Raw genomic sequence first — 18449 nt, forward strand, 5'->3', positions numbered from 1 at the left:
TTCTTGGTCGGCGATTATTATTTTGCATATTAAAAATATTGTTCTGTGCGTGATGTGGACGGCGTGAGAAGTTGGATTGTAAAAGCGTGTGTTGTCTTATCGGTGCGTGATTTGAGACGGAGTATAATGTAGAAAAGTGCGTGATTTGGGACGGAGTGTGATGTTAGACTGCGTTGGATGTGTTGCTTTATATGGCGTAAACCTAGGCCATGTATAATAGTACAGGTACGGTTGGGAGGTTTGAAAATGTTTGTCATTTTTCAAATGTATTTTGTGTCATACATGTTTTTCTTTTTGTGTATCATAGGGATGCATTACTAGAAAGTTGCCACCGCGCCATTTACCCGATTGTAACGAATTGTAAACAATAATACCTTTGAGAACACTTTTCACAGTAATGCAGCCATTAAAATCACACTTCCTTTCTTCATATGAAATTTGAGAGGTTAAGTGAACTATACTACTAAAGGCGTTAAACTATCAATCGATTCACAAACAGGCCCCAAGCACTTTTCATACGAGCATAAATAACCTTTTCCTGTCTTCAGGTCTGCACGACATGTTTTTCTAGAACATCATTCTATGAGTACGTGAAAGCATATAATGTTTGTATACAAGTCGAAAGTTAATTATTTCGTGAAGGTATAGGCAAAGCCTTCTTAAAATATGGAAAAAAATTATTAATAATTTTATTGTAAAAATTGTAAAATAAAATTAAACCCTAATGATAATATTAAAATTAAATGGCATATTATAACCGGACTTTATATCCTGATTAATTGTGAATAAGAATTTAAAGAAGATATTGTGGCGTGCATGGAGAAAATAATGTGTGAAAGGAAAAGATACGAATTAGTGTTTAATATGACATAGTTAGAAAGAATGTAGGAGGGATGATGAGTTGGTGGCTTTCTTAATATAATGATCATAGGGAGACTCTTACGCTGGTGCGGAAGAAGAAGGCAGGGAAGTTTCCTAGGTGTCTTACTTGCGTATCCAAACCCTATTTACATATTACAGTTTACGCAGCAGTAATAACATTTAATAAAACAGAAAAATCCATCCCGAGAAATTATAGCCAAACAACTCCATGATAATAAATGCTTATTATTTATTGAATGAAGGCAAAATCTTCAATCTGTATAACTGGTCTAACATTCTACTCTCTCATCTAAAATCCATGGAGAAATCCAAAAATAGGTCCAAAATGAAGTGTTTCAGCTTTGAGGTCCAGAATTTCATAGTAACAAAGGCTTCTTGAGGCTTTCTATTAAAAAAATTACGGACCTTGATTTTATGAAACTCAATTTAAAGCAGGAGTCTAATCTTTAGCTTCATTAAAACTTTCACGTAATAAAGTTTGCGAAGATTCTTTTTCTCTTGAAGGTTTCTTAAAATGTATGATCATGTGGTTTTATGGGCTACTTAATTCTTTAAATTTGGAGAAACTAATGGCTAATTGGGTCAAGTCAAAAGGATCGCACGTATTAATGCAGCAAAAACGTAAAATAATTCAAATGTTTATAAAAAACTACGATGAATTCAAATGTATGATTATAATTACTCAAATAAGTAGGAGTTCGGCTTAAAAAATCTCGTATTTAGTTCTTATAATATAATATTTAACGCCAAATAGGGATTCATTCAAATGTTCACGATTTTTTTCTGTCAAATACTGTTCATTAAATGAATTTCAACAAGGAAACTGTGAAAAAAGTGACGTTTTCAATTAGTGTACATCGAATATAAACATGACATTTAACATTATCGCTGATATAACTCCAGGGTAAAAGAGGCGATAAACATTACAGCGACGGCTCCTCGATGCCACTATATTCATAAACTGAAATTCTAAGGGTTCCACTGAAATTAAAAATCACAAATTAATCAATGGAAATGTAAGCAGGTGTTGTTTTCATTAGAGACTACTTCAGCACCCTCGGTTGAAAACTTTAGAAAGAAAAATTTCATCCATGTAACATTTCAGACTTCGCGCAAAGAGGTGCCATCCTTTTGTTTTTCTTTGCTCCCGTGAAAATGACGCAAGTAAGATCGAATTTCCAAAGGAGCAAAGATTTAGGAAAAAAATTGAGAACCCTCTTCTATCAAAAACACGGGAGGATCTTATCGGCCACGAACTTGAAAATACCCTCGGAAACTTAAACGTCAGTCGCGTATGGAACCTGAGAAGAACAACACAAAGATATCTAGACTTCAGGGAGCGAAGGAACCTTTGACCCGGAACCCGGTAGGTGCTTGTGTTGAGCGTCCGTCTCGTTTCTTTTTGTCTTCGGTATCAAGCGTGCCCGGGCCACTTTACACACTTCCGTCTCCCTGCGCCGAAAGGTAATATATATATATATATATATATATATATATATATATATATATATATATATATATATATATATATATATTCGCGGGAGAGGTCAAAGACCATCTCAAGGATGGGAAGACTGCGACAGCCTTTTTATTTTCCGTCTACTTTTATCGTCCGTCAAGCCTTGAGAAGGCGGACTGTAGAAGGGCAAGAGGAGGGGACGAAAACGGGGTTGGGGAGATGCAGTGAACAAAATGGGTTAATTTTTCAGGGGACTCGGGAAGTTGAGTGGGCAAGATGGGAGGGGAGGGCACAGAGAACATTAAGGAGGAGGTTGAAGGATCGTGAGCCTACAAGGAAGTCCTTTTTTTACCGAGACCTAAGAAAATGGAGACCGGGGTTGAAGAGAAGGTTGAAGGAAAAGAAATGGGTATATTTTACGGGTCTATTTTTCAGGTATGTTTGTCCGTGTGTGGAAGGGAAGGAGTATAACGGCGTTAGGGAGGGTTGGGCATAATTAAATTTTTAACACGATCCTGGGAGGGTTTCTTTTTCTCCTGAGCCCGACCCATTTCGAGTGTCGCATTCGCGCTTTTCTTGCTGGCTCCCTCCAGCCCACCATTACCCCCAGTCCCCCTCCCATCCCAGCAGCTAACTACCCCGGACGTGGTGGGGCACTAAGGCAGGGAGGGAGTCGAGACCGTGAAGAGAACAATGTTTAAAATCTATTATGGCTGTAATTTTCCACTCTCCAATTTGGCGGAAACGGTTTCTTAGGCCCCTCCTCAGAAACCACCTCAGCCGTCTTACCCCTTATAACCCTCCTCCCTTGGAGAGAACACCCACACCCTCTATCTCCCTCCCATCCTATTTGCAACCCTTCCGATGCCAAACCAACCCCCACTACACCCTCGCCTAAACAATTTCCCGTTCTCGCGCTTCCTTCGACCCCGTCTTCTCACCCCTTTCCCTCGAATACACTTTCTGGAGAGCGAGGGAATGAACCCTTTCCGCCATCCCCTTCCCCACCACTCGTCCCATCTCTACCACCCCAACATCCGTTCGCCTATTTCGCTTTTCGTTCCTCAATTTTTTTCATAATCCGACCGTTTAAAATTCAAAGTAGAAAAAGTATGCAAATGAACAATTTAGCTGACGTCGTTAAGAAGCGGCGTGGTGGGGTAGGAAGAAAAAGCGAGGGTATGGGAGAGGAGTGGCGAATGAGAAGGAGGAAGGGGAGAGGCCCGGAGCGGAAGAGGGGGGAGTTGGAGAGTGGGAGTAGGAAAGTATTAAGCCGTGCCTGAAGGAAAGGAATGTCGCGCTTTAGTGCTTTATGGCCCCCGTCCTTTATCCCATCACACCCCTACCTACCCCGTGGTGCACCCGGCCTCTCTAACCCCTTCCCTCCGCGCTCCCTCTCCTTCCTATGTGTTTTAATTTTCTCCGGAGCGGAAAAGTTAAGTAAAACATTTATGGAAAATTAGCGAGGCGGGAGGAAAGAAGGCACTTCTCGCCTCCCGGAGCACAAGGGCGACACTGAAAGCTCGGAGGTGGAATTGGAAAGTTGCATTTTTCTCTGGCATTATTTTTCTATTAGCTGCAGCGAGCCGCTTATAAGTCATCGGGACGCAAGGGAATCCAATTCATTCTTGTGAATACCGATTCATAAATGTTTGCTTCCTTGAACTGAAAAATGCAAATATATAGAGATCACACAGTTGTGATACGTATTCCTTAATCTTATTTCTGATGGAAACAAAATAATTTGAGCGCCATTTAATTACAAATTGAGCGTCTAATCATTTATTAATATTTTTATTTCTTTTTGTTAACATTATAAAAATGCTACAAATTTTTGCGTTCATATCAAACTAATATTTTGAAAATATTTCAAATGAGGCAAATGGGTAGCAAAATATATAAAATTCTTGATTTCAATTAAGCTTTTCCATTGAATATTCCCTTTTAGCGTGGAAAAAGAGATATGTTAGAACAAGTCAATATTGAAAATCGCCATATTTTCCCTATATTAAGGATTGAAATTTTATATTCACTATTGTAGCTTTTATGAACGAATTCCTTTAATCCCCTTTGAATATTAAGTCTGTCAATAGGAAACTCTAGGTTTTAAAAATAAATACGCGGATTAAGGCTTGATGCACTTTTCAGTTTATGCCTACATTTAACAACTTCTCCACAGAATTTCGATATTTAATAATGTTCCACGAAAGAAATTTCCATATATTTGTTGCCATTTAATAAAGATGAAAGGAAATTGAAATGGATGAGTTTTATAGAATTGATTGTGATTCTGAATTTTATTATTCAATCGAAAAAAGAGCTATTTCAAAATTCAATTAACAGTTTTACATAACAGTCGTGGATAACTGAATTTGCTAATCTCTGATGCCTATTTTCAATTTAGCTATATTTGTTTTGGGGAGACGTGAATTAAAGAGGGAAAAACAATAGAAAGAGGAATAATTAATTCAGCGAATTAAAAATTAGGTTTGCTAGCGCAGTCTAAATTGCCAGAAATTCAAATAAATTTTCAACATACACACACACGAGTTGCATGCATTTTCTCATAGAAATGACAAATACCGCTTCCAAACGGAAGATAAAATAAAAGCAATTACTCATAAGTTTCGGGACACGACCATATACGCTGAAATGGCTTGCAACTGTTAGTCATGTGCACAACCACACGAGAGCAATTGGTTTTTTCTGAGAGAGAGAACGTGAAATCCTGCACCACCTAGCGATGATGGCTGGCTATTCTTACTGTATCACGAAATATCACATGGCATTACTCTGGAACTCCCTCGAGCGGAATATCATTGGAGGGACCGATGCATATTCCCACATAAATTTTCGCCTACAAAGTGTTGATCACAAGAATAGGCCTTCTCCTGTTCGCATTCTCTGCCTGACGCTGAAGTCCCATTCGTTTCCCGGGGCGAAGACGGAGCAAAACCACGCCCCAATTGCCAACAAGATTAATGAACCGCGAGACAAACTTGGGGAAAAGTTTTGGTTTAGTTCATTTTTGCATTTATTTTTTTATTTTACGTATTCTTCCTGCATATTCCCAGGGTCCATTTTTGCTTTCACTTGCACGCCCAAGGTTTGAAACATTTCGCGTCATGACAACTTTCTCGAGTTCTATTAATAAAGCTAAATTCATAATAAGTTCATTATGGGATCCAGCTTAAGAACTAATCACCGAGAGAGAGAGAGAGAGAGAGAGAGAGAGAGAGAGAGAGAGAGAGAGAGAGAGAGAGAGAGAGAGAGAGAGAGAGAGAGAGAGAGAGAGAGAGAGAGAGACGCTAGCGCTTCGTGGCATTTCCATTGTGAAGTAAAATATGTATGAATAATACTATTCTTTAGAAAGAGGAAAATGTCTTAATAGAAAGGGAGAAACAGTTCTCTTTCTCTCCCTATATCAAACAAATTCTTCACGTGACAGCTGTATTTAATTATTTAGGGATTCTTTAAACAGACATTTCTATATCATTACGGATAAACCACATCTTTTAGGGATTACACTGGAAATAAATTGACTAATATACTAATACTAATTAAAACTTGGAATAAAGGTACGAGAGAATTTACTTAAAGTTAAAATTTGTAATTTTTAGGAAGAAATACTTTAAACGTATTTAACGCTTTTGTTTCTCAAGAAAAGAAATTCTGAAATATTTCGACGCATACATGTATAGGGAGATTACATTTTTTAAATACAGATTTTGACAGGATTATCTACTTGCTGGAGACTTGGGCTTAATGACTGGAGAGCCTGCATAAATGGGTTCGATTCCGAATGACAGCTCAGCACACCCTCAGCTTCATCCGAGTGGTACGATTTTTCGAGTATCAGATTCTCCTAGGTAATCATAAGCGGCATAGTGGCGTAAGCCCTCACCCTTTCTGACTTCCTGTGTGTAAATTACATAGGTAGTATAGGGCTATTTGGTGAGGTCTACCCTCACTTGTCATACTACTTGTCCAACCAAACGTCGGGTTGAATAATGAGGTTGAATTTGACAATGAGGGAAAAATTACGGTAGAATTTGATATAATTGTGGATAATTATTTTCAAACTTCTAGTTTACAGATCTACATCCCGCATCGAAAAGGACACAGCATTAGTGTGGAGAAAATATACGTTGATTCAACGGCGAAAACTAATTTTCAGACGTAGTCTAATCGAATTAATATATTTATGAGTATAAATTTACTTATTGGTTAGTACTAAATGTATTGATCTAGTGAAAGAAATTTGAAATTATTAATCATGAAATATTGAAATATGTGGATATGATAAATCATCGGATTATTTATTCATTCAAGAGTCGATTACAAAAATAAATATAGAAGAATTTTGAGGAAAAGTGCATACAAACGTGAAATTTGAAGATATTTGAATATAATTAAAAAAATTAAAATGAAAAAGTGCATTATAGTTCTGGTTCCCATTTGGAGCAAGCGAAGCAAATTATAATGTAAATAATCGGGGAATCTTGATTTTTTAATGTAATCACCTAAAATCGCTTGGTGCATTAGATAACTCATTTTATGCTCTTATACACTTATTCATTAATTTTCTTTGAAAAACAAACGACTTAAATGGTATTTTACCCACTTTTTTAATATTACGCATAATGTACTTGAATCAATAATTTCACGTTAATTAATGCCTTCATAAAAATGCTCTGCGAAATAATTTTATTAGAAATGCCCATATTTCGGCACAGAAAATATAGGGAAGATGCAATATCAACACCAGGTAAATTTTAAAAGTTCAATCGATACACGAGATAGGTTACACATACAAAATCCTCTGGGATAGATAAAAAATGGAGCAAATACATATACTTTCATTGCCGTTTTACCCATTCCAATCTGATATCGCGCAAACACATTCAGATGAAACAAAACCTTTCCCTATCAAGGTTTTCCCAGCAGGGATGCCTACTGATTCATTATTCCCAAGGTGAGCACCCTCAAGTGTGACGTCGCCGAAATCGCTTCGTTGCAAATCTTCCCTCGCACCGACAAACATGCGGCAAACCCCCACTCACCGAATCTCGCGACGCCCCACCACCGCGACTTCCTTATTCCCAAAGCAGCTTAATACTCTTGTGAATAAAAAACGGTTTCCTCCGCAAAATCCAATAACAATACCCCCAACCTCCTCATTCCCTCCCCTTCCGCGATCACTTCCCAAAAAACAAAGCAAGGGAGCCAAGGAAGCGTTGATGCGTCCGTCTGCTCCGTTACATTCAGAAAAAAACTTAATCCAGAGAGAGGACCAACTTCCACCGGCGGCTATGTTCTTCTCGTTACCTTCCTTCCGGGAAGTCTTGGAAAAAAAGAGATAAAGAAATAAAGAACGGGAAGTCGAGTCTCCCAGATGGAATGGCAGGGCAGACGTTCCTAAAGCGGCTTTCATCGCTACCTTTGGCGTTCCAATCGTCTTCTTATTTAAAGCCGGTTACTTCTCTCTCCCGACGGAAGGCACCGCGGGGTGGGTTAAGGGAGCGGGAGGGGGGAGCGATAAAGGCTAGGAGGCGCCTTGTCTTTTCCTTCCTCCTCTGAATGCACAGATCCCTCCCTTAACGCTTGCGGTACCCGCAGAGCAGCAGGATCTCAAGCATATTATCTCATCTTTCTTTGTCCTCCTAAGGAGGAAGCCGAACACCAGGCGCCCCAGCAGCTCGGCTTAAAGGCATTTGGCGATTAATTTGGAAATCAGATTTTTTTGCTCATTTAAAGGAGGATACCGTAAAAGGGAAATCATCTGCAGGTAATGGAAGAAGCGGAAAAAAAACGAAGCCGTGCGTCAGCTACTTCAGAAGTGATTACAAAGTGGGAAATTGAGTATTTACTTGAATTAAGATTTCATTCATTGCGAAATTATATAGCGTTATTCTTTTATTTCACCATGAATCAAATTATATTATCATCAGTTAATTGCTCTGTTATTTTTTCTCTCAACGTTTGAACTGAAAGAAGACGAACTTCTAAGAAAACATAAAATTAATAGCTACAGAGTAATTAAAAATTAATTAAATAATTGTATGTTACAAGGCAACAACATCTGATATTATGCATATGGATATATGACCTTTAAAGGAATCAACGAATACGTCTACGCCGCTGCACTACCGTCCACCACGTAATGAGAACGGAAAGAAGAGAGAAACTAAGTCCTCTGGAACTCCAGACCCAAAACTTGTGCGCTGATACCAGTAATTCCCACGTATTTCTTGCACTGCGCAATTTGGCCCGGCAGTCTTGCTTCTTATTCCTAAGTTGTTTAGATTCATACACTGCAGGCACTTTAGGAAAAACTTCTGCGTTGCCTTTGTGGTGAAAGTATTACTTCTGCTAGCAGAGTGGCTTCTACGCTAAAAGGAAACCAATGAGGTTCCTCAACTGGTATTACGAGTGATTAATTCAAGGCACGTATTTCACTATTGCCGCAGATTTCAAGGAGAAGTTTCAATTAGAAGAAATCTAGCAAGTCCGTCAATTAGCTTTTATTTCTAAAATTACTGAATACAAAGAACTCCGTCTCCTGAGAACTTTAAAGTAAGGCATAACATTTCAAAATAAAAGGCTTCCTGGAATAAACAATTTACGTTTCATAACAATGCGTTGCTGTTTTTATGAGAACGAGCCAGATTTAAAAAAATGAAGTAAAATTATATAACAAGCGGTTTACTGGTAAAGAAAATAAATTCATATTATCTGGAAAACCAGTTAGGTAAATTGAAATGATTGCCAGTAGTTGGAATGAGATTTTATGTGATTTTTGTATCTTCATGAAATTTTGAATTACAGGACCGTTTTTAATGTAAAAAAATGCGGAAAATGCAAAATCGACAGGTTTTAAACTTCAATGACCGAGGCGTCACAAAATTTGGAAAGGGAAAATAAAAAAAATGGATTAAATGCTCTCTTATGATAGGCAGCGTAAAAAAGGGTGACATCATAGGAAAAATTCGAAGAAATATGGTATACGTATGCAAAGTGGGTTTTCACAAGGCAAACTCACCGAAGAGCCATCGACTCATTTAGATATCTATTTAATATAGAAAATGAATACAAAAACATGATTGAATGTAACTTGAAATATCCTCTGATAGTTACTATAATAACTTTTAAGATTGAATTTCTCCTCCTGGAAAAGGACGAATGTTTCCAGGGAGACACACCATTTTGAGCGAAATTCCTCTCCCTCAACGAAAGTCATGATAAAGTCGAGATCAAGCTTTGTTGAGTTATCCACGGTTTATTTCCAAGACTTTCCCCTTGAGTCGCGTCCGTCCCTACAACCATTGAAGGAATTGTAGCCATAGAAATTTTACCGAGAGATTAATTTAAATTTCCTCTTTTCCAAATCAAAAGCTGACATTTGAATAAATTGTTATTCGCATCACCGGATAAAGGCGAATTCGATTTCAGTAGATTTTCCTCCAGTCCCATTTTTCTGATGCTGATCCTTAAAAAAAAAAGTTGTATAAAACTTAAGTCCGATACATCTCATGAATCACAACTATATTTCATGTGTGAATAAATCTCCGAAGAGGGACGGCGCTGTATGAAAAAAGAGTAAACATCCAAAAGAGGAAAAATATTACGTCTTCCGTCATATATAGGCTCGTGTGTTTGTGACAATGTGAACCAGGATGGGCTGAAGAGGAACGGAGGAAAAGGGAGGAGGATATTTTCGCATATTATTCATTTTCCCGCATTGAGACGGCACCCTCCATCGCCTACATTTCAAACGCTCCCCCTCCTATCTCTCTGTAAAGGGGTGGAGGCCCCTTCTGCCTCGCCCCAGATCCGAGGAAAATTGCCCCGGGGGTGGGTACAGCGGGGGAGATGGAGGTGACGTACTCCTCCGTGGACTCTCTTTGATTTCCAGGGCTCGCTACTTCCTTTCCCCGCACCCCGCCCGTCCGTCATGGCAGGTGGTCCCAACACCGGGGGCGCCCCGCCCCGCATCGGCGCCGCCGCGACAGCTACGCGCGGCTTTTCTTTGTCCGGCCCCCGTGCCGCGCGCGAGCCGTCGTGAGACTTCACCAAGAGCGGGTCGGAGTCGAGAGACGGACCTGGGTGGCTTCCCCAGAGATATCCGCGCCTCTCTGTCAGTCCCCACCCCCCCAACGGCGAGGCTTTTTGAAACGCACGCGAATACGGCAGTCTCTGAAGTGTTACTTTCCGGATTACCCTCTCTCCCCCGTCTTCTTTCCGTTTCTTTGTTTTTTTTACTCTTCTGAAGTTCTCCATTCCACTTTCAACTCTTGTCATGGGAGCGAGTTGGTTATGGCACGGGAATGAAGGGGGTCGACCTCCCCCCTTTATCTCAATCCGTTCCTTCCTTTGATCCTTTTGAGCGGCTCCGACTCCTTCACGCCTAACTGCACCGAATACTGCTCTCTCCCACTTCCCGCATTTCCTCTCTTTATTTTTATTTCGCTATACTTCTCTGACACGCGCGCGCGCACACTGGAAAGAATCTCGCGCTGAGAGCGGGATGAGACCCGGCGACTTCGGCCTTCGCTAATTGCTGAGGGTGGAGGGCGTTCCTTTTTAATTTCACAGCTGTCATCCTGGTGGTTTCTGTGTAATCACCTTCGAGGGGAACGATGGAGTAATGATGGCGTCTCGCACGCGTGTGGGAAGGACACACTGACGGGTTTACCCAACTGCGAGTAACTGACATTTCCGTTTGTCAGGCATCTGGGCTGGATGGCAGAAAGCAAAAAGAGAAGTAATTGTGATTTTTAACAGAATGATTTTACAAACCACGACAATAAGCATCATTTAAACAACAGAAATCGTACAGCGATGGGTGGGTTTTATGATATTTTCTTTCAAAGCACTTCTAGATGTGCGTAGAAAATTGAACAACGCGAATAATTTTCACTCCATCCATCCCATCTTTTTATATTTGTAGCCTTTAAGAAACAGTGGGTTGAATCTGTGGGAAAATAGAACAGAAAACACCAATAATAAAATGCTGGTCGACTTACATGAAGAAATACCAGGTATTCTGTTTTATAGTAAAATTTGTTTCAACAAAATATTACCGCGAGTATAATGTTCAAAAACGTCGGATGAAACTTGTCTCTCACCAACTCTAACAGAGTTCCTACAACTAAAATGACGGTTTTATATTTCATGTAAAAACATCAAATAAAGATAGTAATTTGATAACATACAATGAATTCTAATAGAAATGAGAATTTTTTAGACTTTGGATTACGATAGATGTTTGGTAGTCAGTATCTTCTTTGTGTTCTTCCCGAAGCCTTATACATGACACAAAAGAAAACGATAATATGAGAAACCCTATGAGGAAAATGTAAAAATTATTTTCCTCTTCCAGTTTTTTCAATTAAAGATTATTCTAGACAGTACTCCTTTAAAAACGCTGGCTTTTCTTTTTGCTGCTAGGGCAATAGAGGGGAATTAACTTGAGTAGCATTTTGCCTTTGAAAGCCAAAAGCTATTTCTGGTATGCGAACGTCTTCATGAATACGGTTGAATGTCGCATTCAGGAAACAGTTTCGCAGAACAAATTGTCATAAAAAGTAGGAAATATTATACTAAGTGATCCATATGTCCCATCCTTAAAAAAATCTCTTAAAATGACAAATATTCTTGGAATTGCTAATGGGCAAGTATTTACAATAGGGAACGAGGCATAACTTATTAATGAATCAAAATTTTGAATGGGTTATTTTTACTGCACGTAAACAATAAAATTGGACCAAAGCCAACTCCCAGATAATTTTAATACGTAGCTAGCAGATTTAGCTAGCACTTAAGCGGTTTCATGAATGAACGATTGAAAATAAAATGATGAAGTATTCATAGGAAAAATCATTGTGGTTGTCAAGCAAGCGACATTACAACGTGTAGGGTCATTTATGCCTAACCTGAAACTCTCATTTTACGAGATACGCTTATGGCGAATAAATGCAATTGAATAAATATGAAATATATTGAAAATTGTAAATGAAATATTCATAAATGCTATGGGTAGATGTTACTGCCTCTCTATCCCCTTAAAAACGTTTTGGTACAATGAACTTGGTGAAATTGGTGGCGTCTCTGGAATATATTAAGGGAAAACCTCAATAATTAATTTAAAAAAGCAAATGCTCTATTAAAATTCTACATTTTCCATAAACTAAATAAGTACAGTCTATTCTTGCCTATACTGGTGTAATTTATTAATTCAAAATATGCTATACGCAATTAGGATATTTTATTATTGCAATTGGTAAATGAAATTACAGAGGCGTAAATGATTAAAAAATAAGCATCTCCGCAAACCCGTTATAAACCTGCGAATCTGTGCGCTTATACACACTTAGGTACGTATTCTCGGGCTCAAATTGCCTGAAAATTTGATTTGAACAAAAAAGGCTGTAACAACTTGTTTAAGATGTCGCAAAAGTACAATCTCAGAAAATACGCCGGGCTTGATAATGTACCGAAAAATGATATTTATTTGGCAATACATTCTGTCTTTTTACACCAGAAATTATTTCGAGTTAGAAAATGAGTTTCTTAGCTCATATATATATATATATATATATATATATATATATATATATATATATAACACTTTTTGAAAGACTCACGGACGTGAATAATAATGTATAACACTTAGCACTAGTGGACACAGACAAAAACACAGAAACACACAAAAAAAGAGACTCATTATTTTTCGAATTTTCGGTGGTCGTTGCCACCTTTATCAAGGAGGAGAGGGACAGAACTGAAGGGAATACGAGGGCTGGAGCGATGGATGGAAGGGGAAGGTGGGGAGGGAATTCCGAAGGGACGGGTTTGGAGGGGCAGCGTTAGAAGGGTGGGGAATATGTAGAAGGTGATGGGGGTGGAAGGGGGATGAAAATATAATTAGAACAGGGTAATTAGTGCCTAATATTGATTCCTGGCCAGTTCCAGGACTCCAAAAGCCAGATGAAGGATTGCTCTAGTGTTTTCAGTTTCAGAGGAGGATCAGAGGGTGGGAGGGATGCTATGATTGATACACCATAGCATTTATCAAAGGGAGTGTTGTGTTCGGAGGCGTGTTTGGGGATAGGGAGCATGTCAATGAAGGAAGAGTTTTTGCATGAGGCTCGGTGGTTGTTGATTCTGATATTGAGGGGTGTGGTGGTTTGCCCAATATAATAGGCCGGGCACAGTTGGCACTTCAGAAGGTACACTACATTGCTAGAAGTGCAAGTAGAGGAGGGAATTGGTGGGAGAGAGTTAAAAAGCGGGTGGGAGAGGGATGGGATTTTGATTTTGAAAATAGGGCATGTTTTACATCTGGGTTTATTGCAAGGCGTTGGAGTGGTTTTAGGACGGGTTGGGGATTTAAGGAGTGGATTTGTTGATTTGAGGAGATCGGATAGGTTGGCGGGGCGTTTGAAAGTAACTGAGGGGCATTTGGGAAAAAGGTTGGCGGTGGCATTATGATTTTTTAGGATAGGGTAGAGGTCTTTCAGGATTGATCGTATAGATTCTAAGCCCGGGAAGTATGTAGTGCAAATTGAGAGAGGGTGGGGTTCCGCGGTGGAGGAAGGTTTGGGAGTGTACGCATGTTTTCGGATTCTTTTGTTCAGGAGGGATTCGGGATAACCTCTTTTTAGGAGGGAACAGTGTAGACTTGAAAGGAAATAATCAAGGGAATCAGGGTCACTACAAATTCTGTGTCCCCTTGTGGATAGGGAGTAAGGAATGGAGCGTTTTGTGTGATATGGGTGGCAACTATTGTAGTGTAAGTATTGCTGTTTGTTTGTGGGTTTAATATGTACAGAGGTGTGAAATGTTTGGTTTCTTAATGTAACATTTACATCTAGGAAGGTGATTTGGGAGGAGGATACTGTAGAACTGAAGGAAATAGAGGACGGAGCATTGAGGTCGGAAATGAAAGCTTTCAGGGAATCGGTACCATATTGCCAGAGGAGGAAGATATCATCGATGTACCTGAGCCACAATAGAGGTTTCAGTGGTTGTTTTGACAGGAATTTCTTCTCTGCGAGACCAAGAAAGAGGTTTGCATAGGAAGGGCATATATATATATATATATATATATATATATATATATATATATATATATATATATATCTAAAGATTAAAAGTATACCATTTGAAAAAGGTGTTTTATATTTAAATACAATAATTCTCTACGTCGTTTGAAGCGTTCAAAGAGGATACGATGATAAATGACCTCTTACTGATCGGCTTTGAAACCAAAATCGACGTAAATTTCAACGGTAACTCACCGACTTCTGTTAGCTAACCTCTCGCTCTACTTCTCCGTTAATTCTAGCTGTGCTTTTAAGCCTCCCCGGCTTCCGGCCAAATCTTGCGCATTCATACGAATAAAGCTCCGCGTCTAACACTGGTACACTAGGAACCAATGTCGATAGCTTGAGAGCTCTACACGATTCTATTGACGGTGAGTTGTTCTACGCGAGCGTTTGAGCTTAAAAGAACATTAACCGCATCGAGATTCATATCAGCTGCATTTCCATACTTGAATTTTCAAAGCGGTAATGACCCCTGGTCTAAATAGAGAACAGTTCTCAACAGAAGATACAAGATCCTATGGATGTAGTTCTGCCTCTCCGCTTTCATTCGCTTAGCAACCCCTCCGCAGTTACCTCCTACTCTCTCTACTCATGTGCTCATCACAAGGGGTGATAAGATAGGTCATGCTTTATCTTCACTTCTTTTTATATGCTATTGCATGATTTTTCATTGCCCAAGCTTGAACAGAAGGAAAGGTTACCACTCCCCATAGGCCATGAAATCCTTAAATTTAGTTTTGTAAGCTGCAGAACGGTTGACCTCGGGCAAACCATACAATGCTACAGTAACCAAACAGTAGATTAGTTGTGATAGCTGATCGTGGTGTACACTTTGAGTTAAACCCTTTAACCTAGAAAATTTACGTAATCAACGAAGGAAGACTAATTTGTTTCTGTGATGCCGGAGCATCATGTCCTCCAGAAAATCGCTGTACTTGGATTTTTAATGTTTGCTCAAGGGCATCATTCGAAATTTTAACTCAAGAGCCTACGGTCGACTCCCTAACTCTCTTTCCATTATCTCCTCAACTCTACATCTTTCACTCTTTTCCTGAAGGCCAACAACGAAACTTGGAAGGAAATGACTCACCAGCTGCTATGATGTGGAAAACACAGGGGTGTCTCTGGCCTCCTATTCGATTCGTCGCCCAGCAAAGAAGGGTCCCGTAGTCCAGTTCTGTATTTGGCGTGTAGGTCAAAGTGGAGGTCCTGGGAGCCGTGAGACCCCGACCGATGTGGGCAGCCGCAACGTCCACTGTGTCGGCCGAATTGTTAAACGTCCACCGGAAGTGGACCTCTGGCGGATTCGCTTCGACGGTGCAGGAAATATTGGCCTTCTCCTGCTTGGCGACCCCATGAACTCTCGTCTGGTTTGGAGCGCAAGTCGGCGAATCTGCAAGTAGAAGTTTGAGGTAAATCAAAATGAGATTAGATGCACTTCGAAATTATACAGTAAATAACTCGTAAAACAAGCAAGCAACAACTTGGGGGGGTTAAGAAAAATCACGCGGATAGATTACACGGCAATTATAATACATCATGCTTACCTTGCTCGTTTGATATTAGAAACTGACTTATCATATGTTCCTTTATTTTCCACAAATAAACATTTTCTCGATAGAAAATTCAATAGGGCCCAAGGAAAATTTTCAAAAAAGTATTAGCCATTACCGATGACTCGGATATTTTTGTAATTTAGAATATGTGGATAATTTGGAGGTTTTGGGTAGATTTTCTTTGGGTTTGGGATTGGGTAGATTCTGACTGTTGTTTCGGCTTTCTTCTCGCCGTCTACTGTATTTGTATCAGTATTATCCTACCCTCATACTCAGAGATAAGGGTACACAGTTCAAAATCACCTAGGCATTTAATTTGAGGTAACCGCATCCGCCCAGCTCATTTCTCGATTGAAATGGCATAATGATTATACAAGGCATGCTGGAATATTTTAACGGAACAGTGGTAATAAAAACATCCCAAATGATGACAGTCGCTAAGGGCTGAAAAAATGTCTTAAAAATTTGCGAGAAAAGGGAATTCTTTCGTCTGTAACAACGAAACTTATGGTCAAAGGATTGTGTTCATTTACGTTACTGGATGGATTAAAATGTGTTTTGAAAACAGTAAAAGCAAGAGAAATTGAAATGCAGATCGAAAAATATCAATTACCATTAGATTTTATAAGTTAAATTGCTCGAAGTCTCTCTTTCAATTGTCCCTGATTCATTTTTTGTATTTTTTTATCCACAAAAATACGAAACTTCTTTTGGTAACATTGTATATATTTTTAACGCAAATTAATAGCAAGCGTTCTCAAGAGGGGAGGAATGAGGAAAATAGAGAACTGAATATCACCATTGAAAAATGATCACGGATGTGGATCTGCAAGGTCTTCCTTATGAGTCGGTATTCTTTTTCGATTGACATATCCATCGCTTTTGGTTTTTTATTTCCTTACTCATACTCTCTGAGAAAAAGAAACAAATACGGAATGTCTCAACTCCTAACGGACTTTAAGGGTTTTCAATAAAATTTTCCAAATTTCTGAGAGCTAATGCCACTTGAAACAAACATTTCACCTCAGAGCTTGTCAAAATAAAAACAAAAAACAAGTATAGAAACGAAAAGTGAGGGAAAGTAAGGCATGCTGGACGACTCTATACTCCCCAAGACGAAGGTGCTTAGGAATTGGATGGAACTGCGTTTCTTGTTTCAAAGTTCCACCTTTTAACCAAGAATAAAGTTCTTTCTTGCAGGCTCGAATCAAGTTTTTTTAGTGTCGAGTGCTGGAGTCATCAGAATGTGTTTCTTCCAATCTAATTTATTTTTTCGTTTTCGGAGCTATACACTCATTTAAAAATTACATTGCCGAGACGGTAGTCAGATTAAAAAAAGGGTCAAATTCTATCGAAAGTCCGCAGTATTGTATAATAAGAATGAAGCTATTATTTTTCAATGAAAGATTATTCTTTTTAAATTTTTAAGGCTACAAATTTGAGGAATATAAATCTATTGGTCATATATTGTGCCAACATTTTTATTGATCACTCGATTCTAAGTATAAAATTCTTACATAATATAATATAGATATCATCATCATTATTATTATACATTATCATCATAATATTCATCATCAGTTCAGTTTAGTTTTTATCTACACGGAGGGAATTCCGAAATACGTATGCACGTACGATGCATATCGAAAGAAAGACTATTTACAATACCCGTAATAAGCAAATGAATTTATAAATTATTATTTCTTAAATCTATTTTTTATTTATTTGAAACACCCAACCCCAGTAATTAACCAATTTAAGGATGGCTGAAGCACATGGCGTTAAACATATTAGGATGTCAATTCATTTCCCTGCTCCACCTACAGTTTATCGGGTATTCCTGGTACCAGATAAAAATCATAGTTTAGGTGAGGTTGATGGTTTCCAGCGTCATCAGGGTTTAAACTCAGGCCTTATGATCGTTGGTCGAAATGTCATATGAACATTAGCATCAGTCTAGCACCAATTTCCTTTAATTGGTCCATGCAATTTTATTTAACGTAGAATGATAGCAACTATCACGAAGAATTCCTGTGAAATAGCATAAGTTGACATGTAAAACATAGGTAATAAAAAGACTAAACAAAATTTTCAAATAGCATGAGCTTTTAACTCCTGATTTTCAAAACAAAAAAATGTCGTTAATGAACCTTGGTCAAGAAAATACGATATATTAAAAGAGGTGAAGGTAATATCACCACCGAATATGTTTATCTAATAATATTCATGAAATTAATTGGTTAACGTTATCTAGATATATTATTTCTCGGAGCTCTAAAAATGGCTTTGGTTACAATTTAGTTTAGTTCAAAGTGGAAAACAAGCATGAGCTTCCCTCAGCTTTGAATTAATTATGCAACCCATTCAATGGAGTCAATATTGAAGAGGTGAATATTTAGTGCGAATTACTCATTGGGGGCAAGACGGGAGTGTTTTTGAAAT

At 38.7% G+C, this 18449-nt stretch overlaps 1 protein-coding gene across 1 annotated transcript in view; it reads right to left on the reverse strand.

Moving 5' to 3' along the window:
- The window catches only part of side-VII (sidestep VII), a 1496071-nt gene that overhangs the window by 99732 nt on the left and 1377890 nt on the right, over positions 1–18449 (reverse strand). The window contains exon 10 of the mRNA XM_071598053.1: positions 15542–15844. Within this exon, the coding sequence (XP_071454154.1) occupies positions 15542–15844 (303 nt within the window). The remainder of the gene's footprint in view (positions 1–15541; positions 15845–18449) is intronic.

This window comes from Hetaerina americana, unplaced genomic scaffold (assembly GCF_022747635.1).
Source record: "Hetaerina americana unplaced genomic scaffold, ioHetAmer1.1.p SCAF_9, whole genome shotgun sequence".
Classification (NCBI taxonomy): domain Eukaryota; kingdom Metazoa; phylum Arthropoda; class Insecta; order Odonata; family Calopterygidae; genus Hetaerina; species Hetaerina americana.